The 26,173-nt window shown below is 41.7% G+C and overlaps 1 protein-coding gene and 1 long non-coding RNA gene across 2 annotated transcripts; both read left to right on the top strand.

Moving 5' to 3' along the window:
• Positions 1–4,125: 4,125 nt before the first annotated feature.
• LOC134659893 (lysine-specific demethylase 4A-like) lies at positions 4,126–21,045 on the top strand. Its single transcript, XM_063515600.1, has 6 exons — positions 4,126–7,024; positions 9,696–9,846; positions 10,595–10,719; positions 12,284–12,428; positions 13,291–13,383; positions 20,909–21,045. Exons 1-6 carry the CDS (start codon positions 4,371–4,373, stop codon positions 21,029–21,031), a joined length of 3,291 nt encoding a protein of 1,096 aa, XP_063371670.1. The 5' UTR covers positions 4,126–4,370; the 3' UTR covers positions 21,032–21,045.
• A 1,972-nt stretch (positions 21,046–23,017) lies between these two features.
• Positions 23,018–25,952, top strand: LOC134659581 (uncharacterized). Its single transcript, XR_010097817.1, has 3 exons — positions 23,018–23,153; positions 24,693–24,770; positions 25,835–25,952. It is a non-coding gene; the product is annotated as an uncharacterized LOC134659581 (long non-coding RNA).
• Positions 25,953–26,173: the final 221 nt, after the last annotated feature.

The raw sequence follows: 26,173 nt of genomic DNA, 5'->3' as shown, positions 1-26,173 counted from the left end.
ACAAACACAAATTCGCGTCAATCAAATTGAGGTTATGATTGAAATTGAAACGCCATCTTTGCTTGCAATATGACAGCTGAATTTTTGAAGTTGCAATACTTATTTAAGTAGAGTCCAGACGAGCTGGAAAAATCGGCCGATTTAATCCGGAAAATAATAGGCGCCAATCTCATCTAGCGTCCACACGTACACAAATTCAATCACCAATTTGAATTCCATAGATACTGTAACGTTAGCGTCTTGACGCTCCTTGAATGATCAATTTTGTCATAAGATACACTAAGAATAATCTTAAAACTAAATAAATTATATTAGGTAAAACTAAAATATAAGTGCCTAACTAAACAAATAATTCTATAGTAATATTTGCTCGTGTGGTGATGTAGGCGCTTATCCAGCGCGAAACACGTATGTGACGTATGTATCGTCATCGCGGGGCGCGAGGGGAGTCCGTGCATGGATCTCGTCCATTTGGACTTCCGCGGCGGCGCGATGTGTTCGCTCCAGCTAAATTTTTAATAATGGTCTCATGCAACCTTTCTAAAATGTGCCGTCGGAAAATTAATTAATTGCAATAGAAACTATCATGTTCTAAATATATTTTGTGCGTTAGTGTTTTCCCTCGCTCGGGTGAGTGTTGCAAAATTATATTTTATAGCTACTATGTGCTAATTATATCATTAGATAGTTACTTCTTCCTAATAAGGTGTGTGCTTAGCTTAATTAGTAGTTAAGATCCTTTTATTACGCTTCGCCGCAGTAATTCTGTGCAATTGGTTTCCTTTGTTCCTTGTAACGTAATGAATTTCTACCCTCTTGCCTAAAAAGTGAAATAATGATTTGCAATTTCCAAATAAATGTGTAGATTAAATACAACTAGAGTAAAACTTAATTGCTATAGTTTAACTTTATGGTTTTTAATATAAATTCCACTTTACATGTTTTGAATTTAATATTATAGTTTTCACTGCATAAGTACTTACTCCATAGTACTGAGTTGATTTTGTATGTTTCTACCACATCACTGATCACTATTTAATGCTTTGAGCTTCCCTTCCTGCTTTCTGCACTTTCATCTTGCGCTTTTCCTTTACGCGGCGAAATGTTGCAGGCAGTAACGCAAAATCGGACATTTTACTAAATGTTCAATAATGATAAATTCCAGGGGTCCTACCACCTACACTACCAACACTGGCTCCGGAGTCCACTTGCTGCCCTGCTGACCCGTGAAGACCTGAAGGCCGTGACGTCACCACCACTTACATGCGCAACCACCACAGCACCAAGCGCACAGCAGGGAAGTGGCACTCGTTCATAGGTGCGTGCAAGTGAATACGGGCTCGCTTTAAATTGTATAAAGAACCACCTCTGAGATCTATTAATCTACCTACCCTCAACTTTGGATACTTTTACAAAATCGTTTTCTTTATTTTTAATATAGTTTTTTTTATTATGTACTAGTTGTTTTACTTTATAGAATTCTAAACAACAGCTAAACTGTTACAATACTAAGTTCAAAAATTGGCATTTTTGTGTTTATTATTTTTCTTTCTATAGTGGAGTCCCGACGAGGCAATTATTCGCCAATCTGATGAAATCGTCCGATCGAATCAGGCCGTGCGAACTTTGATGCGAACGAAAACGCCAATTTGATACCCGGATCAAATCAGCAGGTGCGGACAGAAAAATGCCAATTTTCGAAGTTAAATACACAATTTTAATCACCAATTTGCATTCCATAGATACTAACTTCGAAAATTGGCATTTTTGTGTCCGCATCTGCTGATTTGATCGAGGAATCAAATTGATGTTTGCGTTCGCACGTCCATTTGATCGGATAATTTCATCAGATTGGCGAAAAATTGTCTCGTCTGGACTCCACTTTATGGCTCCTCTACACGATGGGCCAACGCCGGCCACTCCAAGGGACGCAGCCATGCGGTAGAATGAGATAGCAATATCACTTGCTCCCTCTAACGTATAAATGCGTCCCTTGGAGTGGCCGGCGTTGGCCCATCGTGTAGAGGAGCCATTAGTAGTTTGCGTACCGTACAACCACGCAACACGCAACGCAACTTATATATTGTGCTTCTACTTGCGCTCGCTATTTGCACGTCTGCGACAAAAAAGAAGCGGTCTCTTCAAACTTATAAGATATTCTGAGATTCGATATTTAATAGTTAAATAAAATCATTAAAACCCATTATCATTAATTACTGTTAGCTTGCTGTTAAACAGTTTAGGTACAAAATTACTGATACAATTTACAAATCTCGTCATAAACATAGTGTCGTAGATGATTCATCATTGAAGCATTGCTATAGTTGTGATGTAATAACACAAGGTCAGCGTTTGTATTTAGTAATAGTTTTGCAACATTTAGCACTACACAAAATCATACTGATTGACGTAGGGTCAATGAACTCTAAGGGTTGTCACTTGAAAGATATACTATCTCACTCGTTTGAGATAAAAGAAATAAATAAAAGAACAAGTCATAAGTACAAATAGTACAATGTTTAGGAATTGGTACTGCGCCTGATTTACGGCACAAGATAATGTTTTTGCATAGCAAAATAATAATGTTTTTGCTTAAAGCTCATGCTTCAGTTCAGTCAAGGCCTGTTGTCGCCACGCGCGGACGCGTGAGACTGATAATAGAGCATAGGGATGTTGACATGAATCGCGAATATATAACATGTTATGTTTTTACCATAGCAGGGAATATTAGAACGCGGAAAATCATATTTTGCAAGTGTAAATATGCGTAATAAATAAATTAAAAATAATCAAAAGTATTTAAAATAATGCCCAGTATCACGTGACTGCAAACGCCAATCGGAGCGCGTGACGTAATCACAGTGGAATCACCAAAGACAAGTTATAAAACCTGCCTAAGTGTCTACAGATTATCGTACCGAAACGCGATCTTGGTGCGGTGTGGCGCACGAATCGATAGTGTGTAAGGCGATGCGTTAAGGACGCAGCTATAAGTTAGAGCGAGAAAGAAGGTCGCTGTCCGATGCGGTAGTGTGTTAAGGCTTTAAAAAAAATTGTCAGTTGCCATATAAAGAATTTAAAAAAATGACTGACAGCAGTTTGTTTAAAACGCCGTTACGTCATCAAGGTCACGTGACAGTTTGGAGCGTTTAGGCGCGAAATTTAAACACGAAACTTATTGTACATGTTTTTTTATTCAAAATTAATGAATATATTTTTTTAATATTTTTTCTGTAATTATTACGTGTCTATCTACAAAATAAAACCAGTTCCAAAAAATTGTCAACATCCCTATTGCCTTGTTTCAACAATCAACAAATAAATTCTATTTTGGCTTATTTGCCGTAATCGTGTCAGACACAGGACCTTAATATGGTGTAATGTATCGTATCATTGATGTTTATAGTGTACAAGTAGATTTTTATAATTATACAATTTTATTGTTTGTAATCATCACGGACCACGGTGCAGTTCCTATTTTTATTTTATTCGTATAATCCATGTGGCGTACTGCGTAAGTCGTAAAATCCGCGAAGGAAGATAACGAATCTAAAACAGTTAAGTAGTCTTAAAACAAAAAAGTTTCGTGGCAGCCCTGACAGATCGATGACGGTTGAAGTCAACGTTCGCGGCGAGAACGAACAACGCGAGCGACGAGCGAGCACAGTAGAAGCGAATGAGTTTGTTTTGTGGGGTCCCTTAACTGACTTGTGTGCGCGCTGCGCGGTGCGCGCTCTACACTCGCCAGTGACAGTTGTCCCTGGAGAAACAATAACAAAAAGTGATTAAAAACCAATAAACAAGATGGCGGCACCATCAAGCGGTAGTGGTAATTTAGTGGAGGAATTTGAAGAATCATTTCAGGTAAGCAACGACGCTAGTTAGTTTTTAATTTACGTACAAAATCCTATAATTGCGTTTTCATTCATAACCTCTTAAAATTATTGTTGACAACTGGCAACTGTCAAAATTTACTATCGCTACCAACTTACAGGATCTAATCATACCGTGGCCGCTGTTGCGTTCAGTCGAAGCTTCATAAGCTAAATTCATTCATTTATCCCAAAACGGCTAGAACATTAGTGTGTACGTGACCCGAATTAACTTATGCATCTTTTACTGCTCGTGAAGGGAGTTTTGTTGGAAGCGCATCATCTCGTCGGCCATTTTACTGATAATGTTTTCACATTGTTACGAAAGATTTCTCGCTCGCTGTTAAATAGAACAACGGACTAAAACGTGTGATTTACAGTGGATTTTCATAAACAGTGTATGAGCTAATTGACGTTATTATGGAAAGTGTTTTGAGCCTGTGCAGTTAATGACGAAATTGTGTTGATTTTGGGACTCGAGGGTGTCTGAAAAACACCATGTCTACGGCTGGGGAAGACGTGTGCAGTATTGGGGGTGTTCCAACAATACAAACCTTTCGCCCTACGTGGGATGAGTTCAAAGATTTCAACAAGTTCATCCAATATATGGAGTCGAAGGGGGCTCATAAAGCAGGTCTTGCGAAAGTTATCCCTCCCCCGGAATGGGTCCCCCGAAAGGCTGGATACGACCTCAACGATCTCAATATCACTATCCCCTCGCCCATTTGCCAAGTGGTGACGGGCAAGCAAGGTCTGTTTCAACAAATAAACATTCAGAAGAAAGCGATGACAGTGAAGCAGTTCTCGATCCTGGCTAACTCCGCGAAGTACTGCACCCCGCGTCATTCCAGCTACGAGGATTTAGAGAGAAAATACTGGAAAAACGTTACGTATGTCGCTCCTATATATGGTGCTGACGTGAATGGCAGCATCACTGATCCAGACGTTAAAGAATGGAACATTAATCACCTCGGCACCATTCTTGACTTTGTCAACTCTGACTACGGCATTGAAATCGATGGAGTCAACACAGCATACCTTTACTTTGGTATGTGGAAGACTACATTCGCTTGGCACACCGAAGACATGGACCTCTACTCGATAAACTATCTGCATTTTGGAGAGCCGAAAACATGGTACTGCATTCCTCCGGAACATGGGAAGAGATTCGAAAGAATCGCCTCCGGTTTCTTCCCAACATCAGCCAAGACTTGCCAAGCATTCTTAAGACATAAGATGACTTTGATCTCACCACAAATCTTAAAACAGTATTCGGTTCCAATAAATAAAATAACTCAAGAAGCTGGGGAGATAATGATCACCTTCCCGTATGGTTATCACGCTGGTTTCAATCACGGCTTCAACTGTGCCGAGTCAACTAACTTTGCAGCTCCAAGATGGGTTGAGTACGGCAAACGAGCAACGCAATGTACGTGCAGCAATGACATGGTCAAAATATCCATGGATACCTTTGTGAAGAGATTCCAACCTGACAGATATGAGCTGTGGCTTAAAGGTCAAGACATAGGCTGCCACCCGGAGCAGCCTGAGAAGATGGTCCCCGCTCCGCATCCTTCAGGCCAAGACATATTGTGCAACAAGAACAACACAGAACTACCCGAGTCATTCATAGAGGCTGAAGAGGAAGGCTTGAAGAAAAAGAAGCGCCATCCGCTCCATCTTAAAAGAGCTATGGCTAGTAAGAGCATTTCTGAAGGCGCTATCGCTGTTTCTATCCTCGGAGAAGATGTCATGGACGATGCCGAAATGACCATGGCAGAAGGTGATCTGGATATGATGACTTCTATGAAGCGCAGAAATCTGCCAATGGAACCTGATGATACACAACTTGATGCGCTTGAAGATATCTGGCTGAAGGGAGATGAAATGGACCCATCTGAGGCCCAGCTACCTGATATAGGTTACATTGACTCCGACAGAGATTCGGATTATGAAGAACCTAAGAGTAAAAAAGAAAAATCTAAAGGGAAGAGCAGAAAGAGCGGCGGCAAGAAAGAAACTAAAGCTAAAGTTAAAAATGAGACAGAAAAAGATGAAGAGACTGGCGAGGAGAAAAAGAAAGCTCCACCAACTCCAAAAACAAAAGGTGGTCGTAAGGTTAAGACCAAAAAACTATCCAGTGAACAACTTGAAGATATGGCCGCTCTTGTTTCCACCTGGGAGTCACCACCACATGAAGCTGCTGTCAGTCCAAAGACAGAGGAAAAGGCTCAACACACTGGAGATCCATTACATCTAGGCCCACTGCCACCTCCTACTACTAGTGAGGCTCCGGTCCCACCAGTGAAGAAAGAGAGAAAGAAACGGAAACGGGCAGAAAAGACAGAGAAAGCGGAAAAACCAAAAAAGGAAAAGGTCAAGAAAGAACCTGTAAAGAAGACTCCTAAGCCGAAGAAGGAACCAGTTGAGGGCGAAGTTCAACGCAAGCCAAGAAAACCACGGACACCCAAAAAGAACCCTAACTTTGCCTACAACTCCCCCTTGCAACCAATAATGTCTAGTCCAAAATTGTATGCCCATCACAATCCACCAAAAACTTACCAAGCAAATCCACCGAATCATAAAACCTACACAATTCTACCGCAGAATCTGAACAGTCCGGAATATGGCCAGAAATCAGAAACAAAGTCATCAGCACCGTCCACAGTCCAAAGTACACCAGTGAAGACCTATACCAGCACAATAATCGACCAACAACGCGTCCCAGCAGTTATACAACCCATCAAAAAGGACCCGAATGAATTTGTAAGCGAATTCCAAAAGTTCTTGACCCAGACAAGCAAATCACCACCACCATGTTACCGCAATACTAGCTCTAAGCGAAAACCGGCAGAAAAGCCTCCGCAAAAGACGAGAACGCCAGAAAAACCAGCAGAATGGCATCCTATAGGTCAATACAACGACACAATGTTTATGGATAATCCTGTTGATTTCCGAACAGCGATGCAGAATGCAGCCGAGAGATTGCAGCCAACGCAACAGCACTTAAATCCTGACAGATCTCAATGGCGACCAGAGTTATTCTACCAGCAAAATCTGCAGCAACCGCAGCAGAACTACCCGCCTATGTATGGCCAGTTGCCCTCACAGTCACCATATTACAGAACATTTCATTCTCCGTACTACTTTCCGTAATAGTATTAAGTAACTTAACTATTATATAGCGTTACAAATTAAATTATAATGCACTTAATGTGTTTAGATTAATGTCGATGTAGGGCCACCGAATGAAGTTGAGTTGTATCAGATGTAAAATTCCAAATTTCTTATACAAAAACCTTTTTTTTTGTATCTTTTTTACAATCGGTATCACAAGAAAGAAATAAAAGTGTTTTTGTTCTGGTATATAATTATACAAAAATAAAAATACTTTTTTTGTATCAGAACACATCTAGAGATAGACCAAGATAATTCTGTAGCTATTTTAATAGCACCTACTGCAAGTGTTATTTTAAACGTCAAACTATGAAATCATGACGTACAAATAACACTTGCACACTCTGTGCTGTCAAGATCATTGCAGAGTTATCTTGGTCTAACTTTAGCTAACAAATCAAAGTTGGTAATTAAGAAAGCTAAAAAATTGTGTTGTAAAAAAGGTTTATGCTATATATTTTTTGGACAATGCTTACATCAAATGATTTTGAAGCTAGCTAATATGTGGCTTGGTTTACAAAAGGGTCCTTATGTTGTAAGTGCAATAAGGTCATTTCATCGTAATTTCAACAGAAATGCTGATAGAAAGGTCCTTATTGCACTTGGAGCATAAGTTAGCTTTCATCTTAATTTACTTACTTGTTACTTCACATAGCGCTAGAAGTAGCTGTAGATGTAAGGTTAGCAAAATATCTATGTTGATAGATAAATAATTAAAGACTTCTTAATTATAGCTATATTATGTGTGAGAGTGGGTTTAATGATGTAAATTTTAAATAAATATCTTGTATTAATTAATCTAATAAATGATTCAGTTTTAATGTCTATCTGTTTATTATTCAACTTCTTAGTGACACCTAGAGACTGTTCGGAAAGAGAAGAGTCGTGGATTGTATTGAGCTCCATACATTCCACGACTCTTCTCTTTCCGCACAGACTATTAAATATTTTGACTTAGTAACAATAAGTTGCTTGGTACCTATTAGGTAGATAGGTAAAGTCAACAAATTTGATTCCTAGACAACTATAGAACCTTGTCGCTTTAACTACTAGACCAGCCATACTCTAAGTGTGTTCCGCGGAACCCTAGAGACTATGCCGCCACCGTATTGTAGGGTTCCATCAAGTATTTCGCTTTCCAAAAGGGTTCCGTCAAAAAAAAATATTGAGAACCGCTGTACTAGACGAAAGAAGATACGTCAGATAAATACAAGTTAAACAAATTGATTAATTATTACATGGTTCTATAGTGCAGGCCTTAGGAATCAAATTGGTTGACTGTACTTCGTATGTACCCGTAAGTATAGTATCCCAATAACCCGGGGTTAAGCGGTTAAACCGTTAACCTAGTGTCACCGCTATGGTCGCCTAGGGGTGTTGGTGTTGCCTAACAGAAAAGTTAGATATTATGGTTTTGATACGCTACTAGCTACTCTAGCTAGTACTAGCACCCAAAAGAAAAAGATGAGTATAGTTTTCCTGGTTGTTACTGACTGACAAATTGGTTTGGCCAACTATACCTACCTACAAGTTATTAAATCTGAAGCAGGCTCCTGTTAATAGAATCAGAATACGATTCCAGTGTGCAGTCCTACCTACGGCGTAGCACAATGAAGCGCGTAGCGCCGTAGCATCGTAGTAGGGAACTGTAGCACTTGCACGTATGCCACAAGCGTTACGCGCTTATCAGTCTTATCACACTAGTTAATGCCTTACCACGAGTTTGACACTGACTAATCGATAGTTTCGGACCCGTCAAATTCCGTTATATGACGTTTATTAGTGAAAATATGTCACTTTGTTCTCTCAAAGTCGTTACAAATCTTATACCCTTAAACAAGCAATTGTTTATTTATTTATTTATATGTATATTTATTTATATATATATTTCGGGGATCTCGGAAACGGCTCTAACGATTTCGATGAAATTTGCTATCGAAAATCGATCTAGCTTGGTCTTATCTCTAGGAAAACGCGCATTTTCGAGTTTTTCTGTTTTCCGCGCTTTGCTCGGTCTCCCAGATATTGATTCTTATGCTAGGGTATATAATATAGGGTACATGGGAGAGTGTGCGTGTCATATTATGGTGCACACTACCTACATACAATATCTCACTTTGTTCTGACAAAGTCGTTACAAGTTTAGCTTATACCAGGCGTGGCTCACTCCGCGATTTCGTCGCGTCGCAAGAATTACCTACAAGTACATTCGTCCCACACTCATTCTGGTGGCTAGCCATAGGCCTCGCGTGGCGCTGGCGCCACCTAGCGGTCATACCGAAAGTTATGGGTTCTCTTCATTCACTAAACAAGCTAAAGCACTTTTTGCCCATTAAGACTAAAATTCTCCTTATAAACACTCTAATTCTACCTATAATTGATTATGGTGATGTGTGTTATCCGGACCTATCTGAAGAACTTCTTAATAAGTTGGATCGCCTTCTCAATAACTGCATTCGTTTCATTTTTTGCCTGCGTAAGTACGATCATGTCTCTGCATACCGCTCCCAGCTTGGCTGGCTTCCCATCCGTCAACGACGCAGTGTTCGCATGCTTTGCTCTTTATACTCTGTCCTAAACAATCCACTCTCTCCTGTATACCTCAAGTCCCTCTTTCAATACTACGGCGTTTCTCGCGACCGTCAGCTTCGCTCTTCTGGCAATATGTCTTTATCCATCCCTCCACATCGTAACTGGCTTCATGTCAGATTCGTTCTGCGTGCAGGTAGCGCGCCTTTGGAACCGACTCCCCCTTAGTATTAAAAATGCCTCAAACAAGTTCGCTTTTAAGAAATCGGTACGTGCTTTCTTTGCTGGTAGTATGAAGGATTCCTAGTTTTGGTTATATAATTTATATATTTTATTGTACATATTTAAATTGTTAGGTATATGTATTTATATTATATGTATCGTGTATATTATGTGTGTTAAATTTTTTAAATTAGCTTTGCGGTTTATATTAAATTTTGTTAGTCGTAGTAGCAGTTGCACCGCCCACAATCTCTCTGCTTTGCCTTAAGGTTGACTGGTAGAGAATGCTTTTGGCATTAAGTCCGCCTTTTGTACGATAAGTTTTTCTTTTGTGCAATAAAGTTTAAATAAATAAATAAATAAATACCTGTCATAATCGTAACAGACGCGTTTTGTTAGAGAGTGAATCTTCTGTACCTAATAGTACTATTATTTATTCTATGCTTATACCATAGAGAAATATAGTAAGACAAGAGTGCTCACTCCATACAACAGTTTTGATACCAAAAAGACTATTAATTTCAGTGTCTACATCTAGCATCGAGTAGCGGAACTATCAGTACTGCTACTTGACAATAGATGTAGCACTGGAAAGTCTTATGCTCAACAACATAAGGTTTTCCGGTCGGTGCTACATCTATTGTCAAGTAGCAGTAGGTACTGATAGATCCGCTACTCGATGCTAGATGTAGACACTGAAATTAATAGTATTTTTGGCATCAAAACTGATGTATGGAGTGAGCAATCTATGTATTTTTTTCTCTATGCTTATACGGGCTGTATTTGTCTGGCAGGCATGTCTGAACGTGTTGACCAAGCAGGAGGCGTCACCCAGCGTGGAGAAAGAAGAGGTGAAGGTGGAAGTGGAGCGGTTTATAGACCTCGCCAGGCAGATGGAGGCGTTTTTCCTGCAAAAGAGGTATGTAGGCTCACAACTAACGCTGCGTCGTACAGTAAGCGAACAACACGCGAATGCGAAGCGAAGCCCACGGCGTCCGCGTTCGCAACGAGATCGCCCACTTAGGACACTTCTATAGGTATCGAAGGATTGATTCACCCCGCGCCGCATCGCTTCGCTTCGCGTTCGCGTGTGGGCCACATCTGACCCACAGATCAAAGTTTAGAAGACCCCTGGTATAGGCGATGTCCTCTATATAACTCTTTTTTTAACTTTTCTTTCTTTTTAGGGTTCCGTACCCAAAGGGTAAAAACGGGACCCTATTACTAAGACTCCGCTGTCCGTCCGTCCGTCCGTCCGTCTGTCACCAGGCTGTATCTCACGAACCGTGATAGCTAGACAGTTGAAATTTTCACAGATGATGTATTTCTGTTGCCGCTATAACAACAAATACTAAAAACAGAATAAAATAAAGATTTAAGTGGGGCTCCCATACAACAAACGTGATTTTTGACCGAAGTTAAGCAACGTCGGGCGGGGTCAGTACTTGGATGGGTGACCGTTTCTTTGCTTGTTTTGCTCTGTTTTTTGTTGATGGTGCGGGACCCTCCGTGCGCGAGTCCGACTCGCACTTGGCCGGTTTTTATTTGTGATATACCAGTGTACCTAATTAATAATAATGTATAGTATGTACTTATAGGATAAGAAAATGACATGTAAATCTTTTTATATTTTTATCAATAAATGATCTATCTATCTTTAGTACAGTCAGCGTGAAATAGATTGTGACGGTCAAAGTGCCCAAATATATCGTTACACATATGTACACGCAGCATCAAATATATTATGACACACCTTTGTTACCATACAAATTAGGATTTGTTCCGATATACTTTTACACTTTGGCTGACAGTATTTATTTAGATGCTGACAGTGCAGCCGGTCTACAGGGTCTACTTGCCACAGTAAAAACTGTACCTGTTTTGCCGGATCAACTCTTTGGTTTTTACGCTTTGATTTTAATAGATTTTTAATCGAGTTAAAGTATTTATGGTCTAGCTATATTGGACATTCCATAGCGTAAGTATGGAACAACCAATTTATAGCTAGGACCCTAAATGGCGTAACAATCCCGTGTGGTGACTGTACCTACTTTAACAAACACTAGGTATATGTGCAAAACTTTTTATTTTTATAAACTATTTAAGCTACTTTTAAACCGCCGTAGACTGATATATAAGACATAGAAAATCGGGTTCATTTCGCCGCGGTCTGATAAACAAGACAAAACTTCGTGTAACTTCGTACCGCCGGCGTCACGAGCACGCCCGATGAAAAATTCTATGGTACTTAAGTGTAACCAAGCCCTGAGTGGACGCTCGAAGCGGAGCGTTCGGCGGGGCGTGCAGCGTGGCTGTGGGCTCACGCGTGATGTGAGCAGCGCGCACTAAGGCCGCTCCTATACGCTTGCATTTGTTTAACATGCACGCCGCACGCCCCGCCCCGCTGCACGCCCCGCCCCGCTGCACGCCCAACTCGAGCGTCCACTCAGGCCTTACACTAAGAGGTTAAATTAATTCCTCAGGTTCCTCCTCTCAGCGATGAAGCCCGAGCTGCTCGTTCGTGAAGACAACAACGAGTTAAAATGCGAGCTTCAGCGTAAAGAGGAGCTCCTTCGGCGCCACTATGACAAAATCAGCCAATGGCAGACCTTGCTGGCTGATCTACAGGTATACCTAACAGATTTTTGTATTTTTACTAGCGACCCGCCCCGGCATCGCACGGGTTAACAAATTATACATAAACCTTCCTCTTCAATCACTCTAGCTATTTAAAAAAAACCGCATCAAAATCCGTTGCGTAGTTTATAAAGATCTAAGCATACATACAGACAGACAGCGGGAAGCGACTTTGTTTTATACTATGTACCTAGTGATAGTAGCCGGAAACCGAAATGTGGAATGAATATTCCCTATGGCTTCCAAATACGAAACGGTTTGATCGCCAAATATATTCAATTTTTAAGTATTTTAGTAAGTATATGTGTATTGTGGATACATAATAATTGATTTGACAAGTCCGCGACGCGAACATAAGTAAAACATACCTTCGATTCGACATCAATATTCAATGCACTTAATTTCGGAGAAACTTTGGTTTTTACAAGCTTTTTATTTAGTTTCACCTGTCTCATTGTCTGTCTGTGTGTGGGTCTGTAATCAAATCTTGCAAGTTAAATTCGACCCACTTCCCGGTTTCCAATGAAGCCATACATTTGCATAGGAACTCTGTGATAAAACATCGCAACCTAATTGTGTTTGGGATTGTTAGAATTGTCCCGATGAGTATTGCAGTCAATTATTTTAAAATCACTGCAGCCTTTAGTCGAGTAACCAGTGGCGTAGCGTGGGACTCGGTCGCTCGGGGCGGATGAAAATTTTGCCGCCCCCTAGCTTACGTAGTTTATAATAAGTGCGACTGAAATAGTTCAAATATTTATACGTTATTATTGGTATTTATTCTGAAATTTTGCCGCCCCCCCGCCCCCACTACGCTACGCTACTGCGAGTAACACAGTGTGTGTTTCGGCAGGGGCACGCGGTGTACAACAAGTGTCAAACGGCGCCGCCCCTGCAGCAGGCAGCGTCACCGATGCAACCATGCGGAGTGCAGCAAAGTGTCCAGGTACGTTCTATCCTGCACTTAGAAAAACCTCCGGCCTCTACGGCCTCCCAACCAGGGATGTTGCGGATGCCGATTTTTTGACATCCGCGGATGCGGATTTTTAAAGGCTCACATCCGCGGATGCGGATGCGGATGCGGATGTCAAGATAGGTACATAAAAAACGTCAAATATTACATTATAGTAATTTTTATTTCAAAAAACCTGCTAAGTGCGAATCGGACTCGCGTTCCAAGGGTTCCGTACATTAAGTCCCACTCACGCTTGACTGCTAATTTCTAATAGGTTTTTTTGGCTAGTGACTAAATTACCTATAGCAGTCTAGCACTTACGCCGATTCTAAGACGTTCCTGTACCGACCTGTTCCACATCCGCATCGATTTTATGCGGATGCGGATGCAGATGCGGATGTTGAAAATAATGCGGAAGTTCCGCGGTTGCGGATGCGGATATTCGCAACATCCCTGCTCCCAACCTAGTCTGTAAGGCATTTATTTGTGTCATATTGTTTCCTCGTCGCCAATTACCAATAGTACAGTCGCCATCTGATGTATCGGATCAAGGTGTTCACAATATCTGAACACGCACTCTAACGCCCTGACAATAGAGGCGTGTTCAGGCATTTGTGAGCGCCTTAGCCTAAAATATCCGATAGTCGGGTTTTCGGCACTGAATGTGTTAAATTTGTCTAATATCAAAAAGTGGCGCCATCTACTCGAGTATCAAAATTTACTTGGACATCCTCTATACTAAATTCTCTTTGGTACAAGTTTTGCTTAGCTTGGGGCTAGGCACTGACTTAATATAAAAGAAATAGACACACAAAGCAGAACAAAAACGTCAACAAATGTGGATCCCAATGACGTTTCGCACCATTTGCATTGATGATAAAAACGCTTACGTAAATTTTGAGTCAAGATAAATGTTTCGTACATAAAAGAGCTTAATGTCGTAAGCATTAAGTGTCAAATTTGCAAACAGAGGTACCAACACTGTTAAAAAATTTAGTCCGATGGCACTAAACGTAACGTATTTACGTCAAACAACGTCAAACGAGAATAATGAATGAATGGAGTCTGTTCAATTATGCCGTTCATATTACAATGTATTTTTCGCATTCACTGTGGCAACACCTTGTCACAGTTAAAATTCAAATATTTAAAAAAATAAACTGTTGCTCTGTCATACAGTTGACAGAGCGAGTGTATCAAAAACCTACCACCAGTTCACATCCCCTTTCGTTGCTCTCGTCTATTTTCGCACCTTTTATTTAAAGCACTACTATACTAAGTACCTTAGTACATTATTAAGATCAGTGTTGTGTACCGGAGGACGCCGAACTCATCCGTGGCGGGGAAAATCTGAGGTCTAAGTTGGCCGACTGCAGGTAACGATTTTACGCTTCCTCTAGCTTGCGACAGAAAGCCAGAATCACCACCAGCGGTCTCCAACGGTGACCAACGATTTGGTTCCCACTGTCTCCGGATCAAAGGTAACTTCGCTTACACCTATACACACTTTAGTTTCAATTTCCATATTATTTATCCCCGATTTATCCCAACTTTCTTGCTCCATCGGCCCTAAATTTCACTCTCTCTTTCGCCCCTTTTTCGCTAAATACAGTCCACCTTTGCTATCGAACATTTTGGCCTTCGATCCGCATATTTTGATAAAGTACCTATGGTTTGTCGTTTCTCGTTTTAGTATTCATAGTTGCTTATCGAATTTGTGTTGTCATCTTTTACATTTAAAATTTAGGGTAGACTTATAAAAGTTCGAGGGTAAGCAAGAAAGTTGGTCGTGTAGTGGTGCTTTAATAAAATCATTCGGTCACCTTGTTAATATCACTGGCAACATTTTTCATAATTGTCAAGTGTCAACTGTCAGCTGCCAGCCAGTCATTGAACTCATTGAAATTGTGGAAGGTGAATTGCAGTTTGTTTTGAACATTTTTTTGTGTAATTACTGCAATTGTTGTGGAGTTTTGTGTTTATTAATATGGCAGGCGGTGATAAATCTGTCGAGAAAGAGGATGCTGGTGTAGATACGGTGATGATTGCTCGTGACTATCAGGTAATGAGAATTGAGTATTTGCAAATGTTGTCGGATGCTGAATTAGCGTTGTGTGACGAGAGTGAGTTGTGTACAATTGCGAAGAACTTTCATGAAGCTCAAATAAAGCTTCTAAGTACTGCTCCGCGAAGCGAACACCGCGAGATTTGTTCCCATACCGCGATGTTCGACTCTAAGGTTAGGGCAGTGAGATCGCGTTTGCAAAATAGAAAGCAGGCTTTCGCTGGGGCTTCCGGAGTGTCGGGGACGCCGCAGCCGGTCTTGCCGAAGTTGCCGAAGTTGCAAATTAAAGCTTTCGATGGGAAAATTGACAATTGGGTAACATTTATACAATTATTCAACTCATTAGTACATAAGCGTACAGACATTGCCCCGGTTGAAAAGTTACATTATTTGTTATCGAGCGTTCAAAATGAGGCATATGACCTTATTAAAAATTATCCTGTCACCGGTGACAATTACAAGGTAGCATATGAGGCGCTGTACAAGCAATATAATAAAATTAGATTAATTGCTACAACTTATTATGACAAGCTTGTTCAGTGTGAACCTGTAAAGGCGTCCCGGGCTAGTGACCTACAGCGGGTTCATCGGGTTTTCACTGAGAATCTGTCTATCCTGAAAGGTTTCAAATTGCCGGACAAGAATTTCTTGCTTATTCAATTATTGTGGTCAAAGCTGGATAGGAGCACAAAGGAGCAGTTTGAGTTAGAGCACAACTCGGATGATATCCCGGAGTTTGGGAAATTGCAGGATTTCATTGAAAAAAGACATCGGGCACTAGATGCTGCAGGGTCAATGGGGTTTGTCGCTAGTACTCCTCAGCCTAGTAGTAGTAAGCCTTCTAGTAAGCCAAAAATGGCCTTGGTGGTCACCGCTCCAACGTGTGTAGTTTGTAAACAGGCTCATAGCCTCGTATCCTGTCCAACCTTTTTAGAATATGACCCCGCTGATCGGTTTAAATGCGTGAAAGAAAACAAGTTGTGTATTCTATGTTTGTCGGGATCTCATTCTGTCAAGTCCTGCAAGTCAAAACAGCGGTGTGAGCAGTGTCGTTTCTCCCACCATACGCTGTTGCATTTTAATAATGTAAATGTGCCTGTCTCCCCGGCAGTGGTTGTAAATAGTTCGAAACATCCACCTGACACATCAAATCCGCTGGCAATGGTGGCAAGTAATGTTGCGGCCTCTTCTTTGTTTGCAACTGCCAAGGTTTTGGTGAAGAATGCCCAAGGCGATTTGGTAGCGGTAAGGGCTTTGCTTGACTGTGCCAGTGCTTGCAACTTTGTAAGCGAGGCATGTGCAAAGAAGCTTGGTCTCCGGGCAGAATATGGGAAGCATGCCGTGACTGGTATCGGTGAAGTGGTGTCTAGGCCTGGTGGCACATTGTCATGTACCGTCTCGTCCAGCCTTGGAAATTCTGATACTGCTATTTCGGTAGAGGCTTATTTGTTGCCAAAAATCTGTCCGGAAATGCCAACGGATCACGTTGATGTCTCATCATGGCGACATATCAGGGGCTTAGAGTTGGCTGACCCTCATTGGCACATTCCAGGACCTGTTGACTTGCTCCTGAACGTTAACATTCTCGCTTCTTCGTTGCGCCCTGGTTTAATCCATGGGGCCCCTGGCCAGGCGACTGCCCTCAACACCATTTTCGGGTGGATTCTGATGGGTGACGCTGGCGACTGTGCTACGGACATCTGTCGTTCTCGGTTCCGTGGTAACAGTTGCCAACTGGTCGTGGGCAAGTTATCGATTGACGACTCTATTAAGAGGTTCTGGGAGTTGGAAGATGTCAGCTCTCCGAACACCGTCATCTTGTCGAAGGAGGATCAGCTGTGCGAGGAATATTTTCTCGCTAACTTTCGTCGCACAGAAGAAGGTAGATTTGTCGTTCCTCTAACTTTCGCTGATCATTCCAATAAACCCACCTTCTCGGGCTCTCGAGCCATCACTCTTAAGAGATTTTCGTCGCTGGAGCGGAAGTTACTGAGTAACTCCGACTTCTATAAAAACTATGTAGCCTTCATGAAGGGCTACGAAAGCTGTCGCCACCTCGAGGAGTGTGTCCCTCCGAGGGTGGATGTGGGGAAGTTCTTCTCCATTCCCCACCATGGAGTATTGAGGCCCTCTCCACTCCAACGTGTCCTCGCATATTGTCTTCGTTTCGCACACAACGTAAGGAACCAAAAGACGCCCAACAACCTGTTGGACGGTCCTTTAACACCCCTGGAGATTAAACAGGCGCTTCTGTTCCTCGTGCGTTCTGTTCAACAACACCACTTTGCTCCGGAGATCGAGAAAGTTAAAAACAATCTGTCGAATTCTCTCCCGAAGGCATTCAAGAAATTGTCTCTATTCCTCGATGACGCGGGTCTCTTGAGGGTGGGCGGACGCCTGTCGCGAGCTTCTCTCGAATTCGATGTTAAACATCCCCTGTTGTTACCTCGCGACGATCGTCTTACCTCCCTCTTGATCGACGAGTACCATAAGCGTTTCATGCACCCAGGCGTGCAAACGCTTCATAATTTGCTAGCGCAGCATTTCTGGATACTGTCCCCAAAACGAGCTATCCACGCAGTCACGTCGAAATGCATGAAATGCTTCCGTGTTCGACCACTCGGTGCCCCTGCGCCGTTCATGGGCGACTTGCCGTCTTATCGGGTAGCCCAGCTCAAAGCGTACCTGAGTGCTGCTGTCGACTTCGGAGGACCTTTTGACATAGCTCTGGGTCGCGGGCGAGGCAACAAGACCTACAAGGCTTACATTTGCGTCTTCGTGTGCACCTCGACTAAGGCTGTACACACGGAACTCGTCACTGAGCTGTCCTCAGATGCATTTCTCGCCGCGCTTCGCCGCTTCGTCGCGCGTCGTGGTCGGTGTAATCGGCTGGTGCCCGATCGGGGCAAGAATTTTGTCGGCGCGAACAATATTCTGCAACGTCTCGTAGGAGATGCTGCTACGCATAGCGAGATTAAATTCGAATTTAATCCGCCAGGCAGCCCTCACTTCTCAGGTCTCGCTGAGGCCGGTATCAAGGCCAGTGCTCTCGTGCTCGTAGTTAACGAGCAGACAGGCCCCATGAAGTGGCCTCTGGGTCGCATCGTCGACACTCATCCCGGGTCCGACGGGATTTGTCGTGTGGTGACCGTGCGCACGGCTACGGGATTGTACAAACGGCCCGTGGTCAAGCTGTGCCCTTTACCCATCTAATCGCTCGTTGAGCGCTACTATTGTGTCGTCTATTCTATGTATAGTATTAGTATTATCGTTCTAACTTTACTTGTACCGTCTTTCTTTTTGTCTAGTCAAAATACTAGTGTATTTTGGTGGGCGGAAATGTTCAATTATGCCGTTCATATTACAATGTATTTTTCGCATTCACTGTGGCAACACCTTGTCACAGTTAAAATTCAAATATTTAAAAAATAAACTGTTGCTCTGTCATACAGTTGACAGAGCGAGTGTATCAAAAACCTACCACCAGTTCACATCCCCTTTCGTTGCTCTCGTCTATTTTCGCACCTTTTATTTAAAGCACTACTATACTAAGTACCTTAGTACATTATTAAGATCAGTGTTGTGTACCGGAGGACGCCGAACTCATCCGTGGCGGGGAAAATCTGAGGTCTAAGTTGGCCGACTGCAGGTAACGATTTTACGCTTCCTCTAGCTTGCGACAGAAAGCCAGAATCACCACCAGCGGTCTCCAACGGTGACCAACGATTTGGTTCCCACTGTCTCCGGATCAAAGGTAACTTCGCTTACACCTATACACACTTTAGTTTCAATTTCCATATTATTTATCCCCGATTTATCCCAACTTTCTTGCTCCATCGGCCCTAAATTTCACTCTCTCTTTCGCCCCTTTTTCGCTAAATACAGTCCACCTTTGCTATCGAACAGAGTCACTTTGGTACACTTTATTAGGTATTACTGTACAGAAAAACCAATTGAAGTAATAAATAAAACAAATTTAATTTAATCGGGAGCTCAAATAAAATTAAATCGTGGTTCAAATTCAAACAAATTTAATTTTTAATAAGTAAGTATACGTCTTTAACCTTTTAACCGCCAGCAATTTTTGATCGAGCGTGCTCGTGTGGCCACCGACAGTAATTGTACCACGCAGAGTAAGGTTGGCATAGTTCCGGGAGTTATAAATGTGCTGTAAAAACCTAATCAGATAACTTATTATATAAAAACAACTTATTAAATAAAATAACTGTGTATTTTAAGTCTACATTTACTCATCGCACGGGTGCACGTGGACATTTATTGGTACTGATTGGATTTTTGAGAGGTGGGTAATTTTTGAAGTGAAAATTTCTTTAGCGGCGCTGGGCACTTTTTGAGGTGGGGAAAAAATGATAAACTCGAGACAGCGTAAGGCGATCACATGACCGTAAGGGGCGTAAGGCGATCACGTAACCGTAAGCCCCGTAAGGTGGCCACTCATAATTTAGATGGCATTTAAATCAATAAAGAAAAACTCAATGTTATTTGACATTTATGTTGCGAACTCCTTTTCAAGACTCTTTACCTATGTTCAAATAATTTGACGTTGTCATGGCAGTATGTAAATAAACATGTCAATGAAAAAGTGTGATCTTAATTGAGAATGATAATAATATATAATAAATAAATATAATACCTCCGCTAAACGTATGTATCGTGTTACCGGGCGTCGGTAACATAGTGAGGTGAGTTTTCACTTCTATCGGCACTCCTGGAGTGCAACCGTTGTTGCTTGTTATTATAAAGTCCATACTTTATAAAAAAATCCTGTGGTTGTCACTGTGTTCAGACAGGTTTAGCATTTACAGTTAGTCGATATAAGCCCTTATTGGTGGTGTATATGTAGGAAACAGGGAAATGGGCCGAACACACAAGTGCCGTTTTGCCTTGTTTAAAACTGCATCACCCCTATCTCTTGCTATAATTAAATAGCAGTCCACTTTGCACGTGTCATAGGTTTTCTTGGAAATCTTGAATTTGAACATAATGTTATTCGTTATGAATGCCATATAAAAATATAAAAAAATATTGACCTCATATCGACTCATTAGATTTTTGTTCCTTGACATCCCTTCTTTGGTACTAACCAATTAATTTATTCAAAACCATAAAATTACCACCAGATTACATAAATTATGTAATGCTATCCCAAGAACTAACCGAAAGAAATACATTCCATCCTTTTTCCTTGTTTTATCATTGTTATTTTTACATATTTCGACGGCACATTTCGTAATTGTTGACAAGTTCACATTTGAGCGTTTCAAACAAGACTAAACGAAAAAGTAATGCGTGATCTGTTTAACATCACTTTTGTGGGGCCATTTTTTGCGGCTGATTGGGTATCCAGTTCTTTATTCTATATCAATGGGGCTAGGTCTCTGTGTAAGTTTGTCCCCAAATATTTATATATTTATTTAACTAACCCCTTAGGCTCAACAGATGGCAGCAGCGGCCGCGGCGCAGCAGGCAGCACTGCAGCAACAGGCGCTACAGCAGCAGCAGGTACCGCGCCCCCCGCTCCCGCCCGCATACCCCGCCGTACCCCGGCGGTAGCGACCTCAAAACATATACATATATAGCTGGTCAAGCAAATCTTGTCAGTAAAAAAAGGCGCGAAATTCAAATTTTCTATTAGACGATATCCCTTCACGCCTACATTTTTCAAATTTGCCGCCTTTTTCTACTGACAAGATCTGCTTGACCAGCTATATCAGGATTTCGACGATTTCAGTTCGTTGGAGTTAGGGAAATAGGAAAGTCACAGAGCGAAAGACAATTTTGTAAATTTAATTAGGTTGAGTTAGACCAAGATAAGTGTGCAACGATTTTATTTTAACCTTTGCGACTCCATTTCAAACTCAAAAGCAGACGCCAAACTCGGACGCCAGGTCCCACAATGTCAAAATTGAAATTGAACTTTATACATAATGCACGTAGGTCTATGTTGCTCTGTGGTCTGTGACCGATTAATCTGTCTTCGGCGTTGGACCTGCGGTGCTGATATATCCGGCCGTCATTGCCGTCAAAAAGGTTAAACGTCAAACTTTCTATGAAATTATGACGTACCTATAAATAACACTTGCACTGCGTATGCTATCAAAATCGTTGCAAACTTTTCTTGGTCTAACTTCTAATAGCCGACTTGTTTTTTTGAACTTCACTCATACTCATAGCATTTAAAAAAAATGATGTGTACAGTTGTGCATCATTATAAATACTTATGTTTAAAAATTTAGTAATCATATTGAAAAGTTATCTACCTACAGTCTGTCAAACAACCTTGTCAGTAGAAAAAGGCACGGATTAAATAATTTTATGGGACGAGTTTAGCGCCTATATTTTTTAAATTTGCCGCCTTTTTCTACTGACGGAAATGGCTTGCCAGACTATATAAGCTGTATTATTCGTTCGCTTCTCTCAATTTTCTTTGTAAATTATTTATAAGTATCTGCCCAGTAAGGTTTATAAATAATATATTGTTAAGAATTAAGATTACTTTTTGGTTTTATTTGTTTTCCTTATTTCTCAGTTTCTTTCGGATTCATTTGTTTGTCGACGCTAAAAGGTATGTATTTTTCTTTATATTTTCATTGCTTAGTCATTATTTTAATTTATACAAGTAAATAAGTTGTACTATTAATTTTCTTTGCCAATTTTGTCTGAATATTTAAACTTAAATAAAAATAATTAACATCATATAGACAACATGCCAATCGCTAACGCTACGTAGCGAACGAAACGCGACTGACACTGTCACACTTATATGGAAGAGTGATAGAGAGAGACAAAGCGATTCGATAGCGAAGCGATAGCGATTGTCACCTTGGCTAGGCCGCAGTTGTCTATAATGGATTAATGGGTCTCTATTGTTTCCCAAATAGTTTTAAGCCATAATGTATTGTTTGCCCGCATTTTCGTTAGTCATAACTCATTTGGTTCAGAAACGCGTCACTTTTCAGGATTGCCGTATAACAAACCTAACCTATCTATAGGATAACCTAACGAAAATCCTGAAATGTTAACGGTTTCAGTTTTATGACTAATGATAATATGACAAACAATACATAAGGCAGTTGTCCCACCGCAAGCGATGAGCTATAAGCGAGTAGAACGATAAACTAGAAACGATTGGGCGAGCGGCGAGAAGCGAGTGTTAGCTTCAATAGTTTTGTCGCTCGGCTATAGGCGAGTGTTCGAGTGCGACGGGATATTGGTCTCGCAGCTTGAGTTCAACTACCAAGCGAGCATCGCCGAGCGAGTACCGCTGAGCTAGTTTTATCTCATCGCTCTTATCTCGGCGACAAACTTAGTAGAGCGAGTGTTCTCGCCGGCAGTGTGAACAGCCAGCGATGAACTATAAATATATGTATCTCTTTTACTAACACAGGATCCCTATCTTTTGTTCGTTTCTTGGGCGAGAAAATCGCCGATAGCTAATCGCTTACTCGCTCTTGGTGGGACAACTGCCTTATGACTTAAAACTTTATGGGAAACAACGGGACCCCGTCTATAATGCATTAAAAGTGAAGTGACATTGAGATTTGTTCATAAACACAGATGCAAAGCAGCCTCGCTCAGGGGATGTTCTTGGCAGGCGCTGGCGGGCGCGGCGCGTACGCCGGCGCGGCGCTGCAGGGCCCGCTAGCGTACCTCGAGAAGACTGCCACTAACATAGGTAACTTAGTCATTATTATTAGTATAGGTAACTAGTAGTTCGCGCCGAACTGAGAACTCGCGTTTCGTATAGAACTGTATTTTAAAAATGGTAAATTAAAAATACTATATATAATATATAAATGTGTAAGCCGGGCACTTTCATTCGATAAATAACAAACTCGACCATACTTTCTTGTAAAAAAATTGACCAGAATAGCAAGACCCCTCTCAAATTGCTTTTTAGCCTTCTAAGCTCTTCTAGCTCAATAACCCCGTGATCGAGCCTGCTCATAATTTAATGACTAAAATATAATGCCCACAACTACACGTTTACCCAATTTCATTTAAATTAGAACAAATTTACTTAAGTTATTGTGTATCAAACTATCCTGTGATAGTTCAGCTTAAAAACATCGAAATGCCGGGACGTGCCCCTAGCCAGCCGCGTGTCCCAAGTCGAATGTAAGAACTTCGCTTCGCTTCGCTCGCTCGTTCAATAATGCCTTCAGGGTGCTACCAGCACCCCACCAGGGGCTCCCACGTTACTGCAGTGCGTCAGCGATGTTTCTGCGTCTAAACGCAGAGGGGTTCGGCGCTGGTCCGTCGACGGGTGGCGTCGCTCATGCGCAGGACTCAGGGGAACCCCAACACCGTCCTGTCCTGAAGGTCATTAGTGAGAAGGACTGCCCCATTTTGCGGCACTGGGTACGCTCACATGCTCAAGTTCAAGTACCTTCAGAAGGAGGCAGATGCCCAAAAAGAAAGTAGTACCTATAACTTCGTTTTTTTAGCATTAGAAATTTGGTAAACAATCTTGATGTGTCTTTTAATTGAAAAACACATTTTAAAAATAAGTTACGGTAAATATGTAACAATTATGAATCTAATACGATCTTTTATAGTCTTCTGCTTTCATAAGTACCTAATAGTTATTGATATTTAAAAAGTGTTTTTCAATTAAAAGACATGTCAAAATGGCTTACCTTATTTCAAGTTCTTTTTAATGCTAAAAAAACGAACTATGGGAGATCCTCTGAACTTACTTAAGAAAAACCTAAATACTACTTTGTTAAGCGACTATGAACTTTATTATTCATGCCATACGGCTAAATAAATAAAAAAAACCGGCCAAGTGCGAGTCGGACTCGCGCACGGAGGGTTCCGTACCATCAACAAAAAATAGAGCAAAACAAGCCAAAAAAACGGTCACCCATCCAAGTACTGACCCCGCCCGACGTTGCTTAACTTCGGTCAAAAATCACGTTTGTTGTATAGGAGCCCCACTTAAATCTTTATTTTATTCTGTTTTTAGTATTTGTTGTTATAGCGGCAACAGAAATACATCATCTGTGAAAATTTCAACTGTCTAGCTATCACGGTTCGTGAGATACTGCCTGGTGACAGACGGACGGACGGACGGACGGACGGACGGACAGCAGAGTCTTAGTAATAGGGTCCCGTTTTTACCCTTTGGGTACGGAACCCTAAAAACATGGTTCGTTTGGTTCCACGTGTACAGTTCACGCCCGGTTCCTGTAGCTTGGTTGGTTTGTTGCAGACATGGTGGGGCTGGGCGACGGGCGCAGGTGACGCGGCCGCGGGAGGGGCAGGGGGCGCGGCCGCGGCAGAGGACGCGGTATGTACCTATTAACAGACACTATATCGTCAACCGGGGTGAATAGGAATGGCTGGGGTGATTAGGAATGGCTGGGGTGAATAGGGACAAAACTGTAAATGTTATTTACCTAACAATTTCTTAAATAATAACCATCCAAATTGAATAATTCGAATGAACATAGCATATCTTGTATGATATAATTTATGTATTTTTTATGAAATTGTTAGGTAAAACACTTTTTCAGTTTTGTCCCTATTCACCCCAGCCATTCCTATTTACTCCGGTTGACGGTACTACACCACAGTCGGCCATTGCCGATGCCGACAGACCTTGCAGTATGAGTGGGCTAAAAATAGCAGTTTTTATATTGAAAACGAGCATAATCAAGAGCAAATGCCATGAAAACAATCACACGAAAACCATTGTCACCGCCAGCTCGAAAGGATGAGAAAAGATCGCTCAATAAAAAGAGCATTATTAATTTTAATATTGTTGAAACTGAAATATAAAATGTCTAACTTGTAACATTACCGACGCTTGTAATTGGGAAGGAACTGGCTCTTGAGATACAGGGACACCTACTTTGAGAGCCAGGAACCAATGCTATGTAACCACTCAAAGTTGCAATAAAGATTATTTTGTTTTATTTTTATTTATTTTATTTATTATTTGGGCCGACTTGAGTATCTGCGGGTGGAAAGAGTAGGTAAGTCTTCTTGTTTGTCGTATCCTCATAGCTGAGGGATGTGACGACTGTGGACACTTCACCAGTGCTCTCCAACCCGCTCTGTCTTTGGCTCGGTGTATGCTAGCCTGCAGTGCCGGCCCGAGCCCTTGATCAGGGTAGAGCGAAATCGGGTTTTGGCGCCCTTCGTTGAAGTTTTCAAGCGTATTTTCCACCCCCCCCCCCTCGCCACACTCGCGCCTTTTAAAACTTTTTTTTTCTCATTAGCCCTTTAGGTGCCCCCCTTGCCATCCGGCGCCTAGAGCGGCCGCTCCACCCGCTCTACCCTAGATCCGGCCCTGCTAGCCTGTAATGTGGCTTTTGTCTCCGAAGTAAGTAAAGCACTAGTTTTTTTCAGGCCGAGGCGCATCCCCCGAGTATGGCGGCAGCATGACGCCGCCGTAGCGCCCCCTCCCGGCGCGGCGGCGACACACGCACACTCGCTTGACATCACCTCGCTATGTTGGCTAACGTGTGCTCTTTGTTTTTTTTTATTATAGTTATGATCTGAGTACTGGTCCATAAAGTTTGGAGGAGTCCGGTGAGAGGATATATCTAAAGTCTGTCAAGCCATTTCCGTCAGTAGAAAAAAGCGCCAAAATTTAAAAAATGTAGGCGTGAAGGGTAATTGTCCCATAGATCCCATAGATAGAAAAAAATGAATTTCACACCTTTTTCTACTGACAAAGTTGTTGGA

This window comes from Cydia amplana, chromosome 25 (genome assembly GCF_948474715.1).
Source record: "Cydia amplana chromosome 25, ilCydAmpl1.1, whole genome shotgun sequence".
In the NCBI taxonomy this organism is placed as follows: Eukaryota; Metazoa; Arthropoda; class Insecta; order Lepidoptera; family Tortricidae; genus Cydia; species Cydia amplana.
The sequence above is the reverse complement of the archived record's forward strand: the minus strand, read 5'-3'. Positions and strand labels throughout refer to the sequence as shown.